The sequence below is a fragment of the Notamacropus eugenii genome, chromosome 6 (genome assembly GCF_028372415.1).
Source record: "Notamacropus eugenii isolate mMacEug1 chromosome 6, mMacEug1.pri_v2, whole genome shotgun sequence".
Classification (NCBI taxonomy): Eukaryota; Metazoa; Chordata; class Mammalia; order Diprotodontia; family Macropodidae; genus Notamacropus; species Notamacropus eugenii.
In genome coordinates this window covers 204,187,468-204,195,329 of record NC_092877.1, presented here as the reverse complement: position 1 = coordinate 204,195,329, position 7,862 = coordinate 204,187,468, and the positions used below count along the sequence as shown (strand labels likewise).

General features: G+C 35.8%; 1 protein-coding gene across 2 annotated transcripts in view; it reads right to left on the bottom strand.

The window, feature by feature from the left end:
- Positions 1–3,532: 3,532 nt before the first annotated feature.
- Positions 3,533–7,862, bottom strand: part of GCC2 (GRIP and coiled-coil domain containing 2) — a 52,504-nt gene continuing 48,174 nt past the window's right edge. For both annotated transcript variants that reach the window (XM_072621807.1, XM_072621809.1), the window contains 2 exons: positions 7,311–7,512; positions 3,533–5,352 (listed from right to left, as the gene is read on the bottom strand). In XM_072621807.1, coding sequence (XP_072477908.1) covers positions 5,282–5,352; positions 7,311–7,512 — 273 coding nt within the window. In that variant the 3' untranslated portion in view covers positions 3,533–5,281. The remainder of the gene's footprint in view (positions 5,353–7,310; positions 7,513–7,862) is intronic.

The window sequence follows — 7,862 nt, the reverse complement described above, 5'->3', positions numbered from 1 at the left end:
CCTAAAAGCCTGCGTAAAGGTTTTATTTCTACTGTATTCATTAACAAAATCAGCTCATGTTAATTTCATTTCTAAAGAAGGGGATAGAAAAAGCCTAAGCCATTTAAGAATAAATGCATTCTCCATCTAAAACCACATTTTATTGACCTACCACAAATGTGTTGTGCTCCCAAAGATTTAACCTTGTTCCATTGAGACATATCTCATCCCCTGTTGAATTTCTGCTTGTCCTTTATTTTTTTTTTACACAATAAAGGCAACATTTTGCATGACCAACTTTATTACATGTTCTCAGCAATACAATGCTCCAAGATAATTCCAAAGACTCATGATGGGAAACGCCATTCACATCCAGAGAAAGAACCATGGAGTGACAATTCCATGTTCAGTGGGATACTTCAGGGTCTCTTGCTCTGGGCCTCATTCCCCATAGAGCTGTCTTTGTGACCCATACCTATCATCATGCCCTGATGTCTGGGGTCACCAACAGTGGAAGGGAAGACAACCAGAGGGGTACTGCCTCCTGTAAAGTCATCTTTGCACATTCTAGAGCAACTGTCACAATGAGGGCAGCAATATCATCTTCCTGGGTGAACTCTGAAATGGCAATTTTAAGCCCTTGAGAGATTGGAGGTGGTATGGCACCTAGAGGCAAGGGGGAGGCAAATGCAAGTTGGGTGGAAAAACTCACAGCTCTCAGAAATTCTTTAGGAGAAAAGCCAAGCATATGGTAAATACTGTAGAAATGAACTATTGCTACCTATTTAATTGCCTGTACTTACTCCATACTAAATACATGTCATTAGATGTGATCACCAAAATGTCAAGGGAGATAGAATGATGGACTTTCCCTGTAACATCTTTTGAAAATACGTTCTATTGAACTGGTTTTTTTTTTGTCTTATAACTTAAAAAAAATCTGGTAAGGTAGGTTACTTCTGATCTGAATGCTGTTGGATCTTAAATGAATCCATTACACAATGTGACAAAATCTTTGAAAAATAATGAGGTGTATTTTAATGAAACTAATGATAATGATAAATGACTAACTGGAGAGAAGAGCATATCTGTTTGTCCTTTAAAGCTGAACTCAGGGAAGCTTTCTTCATGAAGCCTTCCCTAATCTTGTAATACTTTGCACCTTTTTATGCATTTTTTATGTAATTATGGTGTACTGTAGGTATCTGTGTGTTTTTTTCCCATTTGAGACTGTTAAGATCCACAGCAGGGACAATATCCCATTTAAAGCTTGCATCTCTCCCAATTGCTCTTTACACAGGAACTACTTCATGTTTATTAAATTGAATTCACCCACTCCATCCCAGTTTATCCAGAGGAGCAGAAGGAAGCATTGGTCAGGTTCAAAATTATTTTTGATAAAAAAGTAACTTGGCTTGAAAAAAAAAAAGCTAGCATTTATATAGCACTTACTATGTGCTTGGCACTGTGCTAAGTGTTATCTTATTTGATCCTCACAACCCTAGGAGGTAAGTGCCATTATTGTTTCCATTTTACAGATGAGGAAGCTGAGGCCAAAATGAAGTGACTTGTCCAAAATCAAACAGGATTTTAACTCGGTTCTTCCTGACCCCAGGCCTAGTGGTCTACCCACTGTGCCACCTTGTTGCCAAAAATGAAACAAAGCAGAAAGCAAAACCAGTCAACTAGCCGTCTTGGTCAGCAGTCTCATGAGCACTCTTTGGTAGAAAACATCGTGTTCCAAATTCGGGAATAGGTTTTCAGCATTGATGGTTTGGATGGAAATAGAGGTCATGGAACCATAGACTCCCATGCTATTACACAAAAGCATATTTAAACTACAAAGTATTTTATGAATATTACTATAGAATCTAACCAAAATGTATTGTGTTTCTGAGACATCATCAGAAACTTTTTCCCCCAACACCCTTCAACAGCTGATGAGTGAGAATATGGACCAGTCTGTCATTAGTAGAGGAGTTGACAGGGTGGAGTAGGAGTGCTGGCAGAGAAAGGGGGAATAAATAGGCAGTGGGATAGGGTGGGGTTGGCTGTCCAGTGTAAATCTCCAGAGATGTTACTTCGTTTAAGATAGGTTAGTAGGTCACTCCATTCGTTTTCTAAAGGTTGTAGCTTGCTTCTTTTCTTTCACCAATAATTCCTTAGACCAGGATTTCTTTTCTCCTCCTGCCTACCAAAGAACAAAGTACCAGAACCACATTGAAGGAAATTCCTTGAGGGCAGAGGAATGTCATATATTTCTTCATTTTAATATCCCTAGCATCTTTGCCTTGAACAGAATGTACACGTGATATTTACTGAATTAAACTGTTCTATTTGGGGACACCCATGTTGATGTTCTCTCTGTATTATAATTATTTGTGAGGTCCCATTAGGTACAAAGTTCCTGTAAAGTCACATAAAAGAATAATCTTATAAATTCTTGCCTGTCCTTGAAAAAGGCAACATTTTTGAGATTTTTCCTTTTTTAACATAAAGGTTCTTTATTGTTATTTTTACTGCTGGTAAAAAAAGAGTAGGGATACTCTCCCCTCTGCTGGCCTACTTTCTATTTTTATTTCACTTAGCCTATTTATAGAAAGATGCAGGTTTATCATGCATAATGGCAAATTTTTGGGTAAATCGTAACTTCTCCTGGCCTCAATTTCCTCATTGTAAAATGAGCTCATCCTTGTACCATCTGCTACACAGGGTTGCTATGAAGATTTAAATAATATAATTTACAAACCACCAAGGATAATACAAATGCTAATATTTCTCTTTTTAGGTTTGCAAAACCTAATACATTATCTCAGTTCTCAACAATTCCATTAGATAGGTGCCATTATTTTTATTTTACAGATAAAGAAACTGAGTCTTGGAGCACAGTGCCCAGCATATAGTAGGCACTTAATAAATGTTCACTGATTGCTCAGAGAAGTTTTGACTTTTCTACGCGTGTCAGAGGTGGCATTGTTTTCCTGACTCCAAGCTGAATACCATTCACTAAGGTATTCAGCCTCTCTGGAATGGTCATTATAATTATGTGTAATACGTAAACTTGATATGTATAGCTAACACTGATATAATACTTAAAGGGTTGCAAAGTACTTTATTTATGTTAATTCACTTGATCCTCATTGTTATCTCCGTTTTACAGATGTAGAAATTGAGACACAGAGAGGTTAAGTGTCTGAGGCAGGATTTGAATTCACTTCTAACTTCAAGTCCTGTGCTCTACCCACAGGGCCATCTAGCTTACTATTAATATAGGAAACTCCACCTAGGAAGTTAGCGGAGCTCCGGTGGCTACCCGTTTGGGTCAGTCGCTCCTACACTGTATATATTTATTTATTCTAAAACTAAAGACATCATCTTGTCTAATTCAATGCTATCAAAGGAACAACCATGGCTCTTTCCCAATATTCTAATTTTGGAATTCCAATATACCTAAAATTCCAGCTCTTATTAAATAAGGGAAGTAGTAGCTGTAACTCGAGTTGATTCAAAACTCCCAAAGAGATGATGTTAATAAAAGACTAAGGCGTAAAAATGTATTACACAGTGAAACATGTTTAATAAGTGACTATTAAAATAATCATAAATTATGTTTTATTACAGAAAGTCTCAAAGAATATTTCCCTCTATAATTAAAGTAACCATTTTATATCATGCAAAAGTATTTTTATTACATTCATGAATACAGACTCAATATTTCAATACAATTATGTATATGATTCACAAATCTGAGGGTCAGTGAGAAATTAAAATTTCTTTAAATACTATGAAAGCTTTACATTGTATGCTATTGGCATATTTATATTCACAGTTTTCAAAGTAAGAAAAACAAACGTTTAATTTAACTTCAGTTCTGAGACAAATGCATATCATGTGACACATTCACTAGTTCTGGTCTGTTCTTCAACATGACAAAAGTCACCGAGGAGAAGAAATTTCTTAAAAGAACAAACTCAACAAGTCAGCAGCACATTTTCACTTAAACTTGTTTGGAAGTTAATGTTCTAGTAAACAAAGTGCAAAGTCAGTTCTCCAGCCAAGGTTTTTAAAGTTAAAAATACAAATCAACAGGTCTAAAGAACTTCATCAAACTGGTTGTACATTGACACCATTAAAATAGTAAACAATTTTTAATCAGATTGCTCTCAAATTTTAAGATTTAATAACACAACTTTACTAGCCAACTGAATATACTCGAAAGAGTCAGAAGAAAGCAACCCCTCGGCACACAACTCAGGTTGGTTACAGAGACTATGGATTATCTAATAATCCTTCAATATGCCACCCTTAAGGAGCCAGTACTTTTTTCATTCTTTGTTACTGAAAAGCCTCTGGGGCTATACACTCTACATGAACACACTGTTTCATTTACATATAATGCTGAATTCTATGGCTCAGAGGATCCACATTCTCGCTGACCTGGGGTGGGGTGGTGTGGGGGTGTAGGTAGGAGAGGTAATGGGAATGGAAAAGAGCTACACAGAACAAGTTTGTAATAATTTAGCCAAACTTTCAACACACAATGAAGGCTTACAAATAGCTTTACAGAATGGAAATGTTATCATGCAATAAAAAGTTTGTTTTGATTCAGCGTTCTATCATCTAATAGTATTCTTATTCCTGTAGCCAAACAAGAAGACTGAAAGAATTTCTGAAATTCTGAAAGAATATTCTGAAAACATTTTAAAACATTTGTGTGGAACTCGGTAACCTCACCTCATAATTCATTTTCAGTATTTTTACCCACTCACTTAAGTTCATGGCCACCTTGCCAATTGTCAAGTCCAATTGTACATTTTTCTTCACATCTTTAAATTTAAGTCCTATCAATTTTGCTGCCAATTAATTTCTACCAACAACACTTCGTGTAAATCCTATCTTGGCAAAGTATAATTAACACTAAATGCTCTAAATTCCAGTTCTGTTATAGGACCAAAATTTGGGCTCAGGACTTACAGTACTCTTAAGCAAGAACAGGATCTAGAGGCACTGAAGAGTGGGAGGACTGGTACCACCCCCCCCCTTCCCATCCCAACAATGAAAAGACCACAAAAAAAATGGTTTTGGCAGCATCTGATCTCTGAAGGACTGACATCTGACATCAACCCTTTAAGCTTCTGTTGATGTATTTTTTGCCTACACATAAATCCTGTTTGCACATACACCCCCACGCCCACACACACAAATTCACAAAAGAAACAGAAGGATTCCATGTGTCTGGGTATTTTTTGTCACAAATATTCTATTTGGTTACAGGCTCGAAAACCACTCTCTTATCACCATGCTATCGGAGGCCTGACCAACTGTGCAGGTAGGATGCCCATCCAGAGGGTCGAGATGTGCTTTCTTCTTCACCTTTGTAGAGGAAAAACAACTATTTAAATTCTTCAGTATTAAAGATATACACATATGAAATAAAAATCAAGCAACCAAAAATTTACTGTAACTGCTTACTCCCAAAAGGTTTCTGTAGTTTATATTCTATCCCATGTCCATTAGTTAGTCACGTGTTAAAACTGTCTTTTTGTTTTTGGGTATAACACTATACTTATTCCCTTATGGGAGAGCAGCAGTGGTTACCAAGTTGATTAACTCATGAGAGTTCTCAGTTTCCAAACAATTTTGTGGAGTAAAAATACACATGAAAATTTAAAAGGGATAATTGTTGTAGAAATTAAGAACTGAGGGCATCTAGGTGGCACAATGGTTAGAGCACAGACTCTGGAATCAGGAAGACCTGAGTTCAAATCCAACAACAGCTATCTACTATGCTGTGTGACCCTGGGCAAGTCACTTAACACTGACTTGTGTTAGTGTTAAAACTAACCTCAAAAAAAAAAAATTAAGAACTTCACCTTCTTTAAAAATACATGGTAAATAGTACATGACTAAAAGAACTATTATTCAGAAGAGCAATTCTCTTACACACTTCTATTTCTTCATAATTGATATTTATTGATATTGTCCAAGGTGAAGATACAAAAAAAAATGCATGAAGTGCTCAGTACATTTATATGTCTAAATTGAAAAGATTTTTAAAAAACATCGTTATTTAAAGTTTAGAGATCCAAATCCTATCCTGCCTCTCTTCTTCTCCCCATTCCCTGAAACAATAAGCAATCAATATAGGTTATGTATATGCAATTAAATAAAACATTTTCATATTAGTAATTTTGTATAAGAAAACTCAAAAAAAAAAAAATGAAAGAAAAAGTGAACAGCACGCTCAAGTGAATATCCATTCTTCCTCTGGAGGCTGACAGAATGCTTCCTCATTAGTCTTTTGGAATTGTCGTGGATTATTCTATTGCTGAGAATGGCTAATTCATCCATAGGTCTTCACTGAACAATATTGCTGTTGCTGTGGACAATGTTCTCCTGGTTCTGTCTGCTTCACTATGCCTCAGTTCATGCAAGTCCTTCTAGGTTTTTCTGAAACCATCCTGCTTATTATTTTTAGCACAATAATATTCCATTACAATCATATACCCTAACCATTCCCCAATTGATGGGCATCCCTTTGATTTCTTAGCTCCCACAAAAAGAGTTGCTGTAAATATTTTTGTACAAATAGGTTCTTTTGTGATATAGACCTAGCAGTGATTGTGCTGGATAAGGGTATGCATACTTTTGGGCACAGTTTGGACATAATTCCACAGTGTTCTGCAAAAGTTTTAAAAAAATATTTCAAAACAGAAACACACTAATCTTTCTTCAAGAACAAAATTTTAGAAAGGATAATTCTATCCTTTAACTGAAAAACACAACTCTTCAATTATTCTGCATTGGGAAGTAATATTCGTGCTCTAAGTGGTACAGTAAGTGCCCATGAAACTGCTAGGAACTGTCTTCCTAATTTTTATGAGTATATGCTTAACTTTTTTTAAAAAAAGTGTAGATTATTCAATGAAACCACATTTTTGGTGTAATTTAGGATTAAGGATCACCAATACAATTAGTTTTCAAGGAGCTGAAAGGTCAAATTACGTGTTTTATTGTGAAATATATGAAAACATGGTAGTTATGTATTTCTGGTGTCCTAAAAACTTAGAAAAGTTTGTTATGAAATACCATCAAATTTATTTCATACCTACAATTTACTAAAAAAATTGAAAAGAAAAATAACTTGAGTTAAACTTTGAAAAAAATTATGAAGATATATACAAAATATGTGATATACAGTGTATTTATATATGTAAATATACACACATATATACATGCACACACACATACATACACATGTCCACATACACACTTGTACAAAAGACAAATCACTAAGACCGACAATTAAGGAAAAATTTAATCTCACCAACCTTGAGCGATTGCAACAAGCTTTCCTTTTTCTTCAGGACTGAGCTGCAACATTGTGTCTATGACAGGAAGAAGTCTCTCTCTTTCACTCCCTGCTTTTAGAAATATAAACTGTAGCAGAACATTCTTCAAGTATTCTAGGTTAGCTACTGACTTCTCCCGCTCCTGGTTCCTTTCCAATCTTCTTATTTCACTCTTGAGAAGCTATAAAGAAAATGATTTGAAAACACACATAAAGGCACTAATCTGCTCTTTTTTTCCCAGAGGTCTCAAATGGTCATTTGTGTAATTCTATAAATTTCAGCCAAATTCCTCCCCGCTCCCATTGTGGGATTTGAGTCCTGTATCTGCACAGTATGTAAATGCACCTCATGCACAGCTGTTCTTAAAGGTTTCAAGATGTGCAGGAGCACTGTCCTGTGCTGCTCCTCACCGCCCCACCCCCACCCCACGTTTGGCACTAAAGCTGCTATATGAAGTCCACAATTTTTTAAGAGTGCTACAATCTAAATATTTTCTTTTAGACTTAAACCTGCTCAAGTCATGGCATTCTG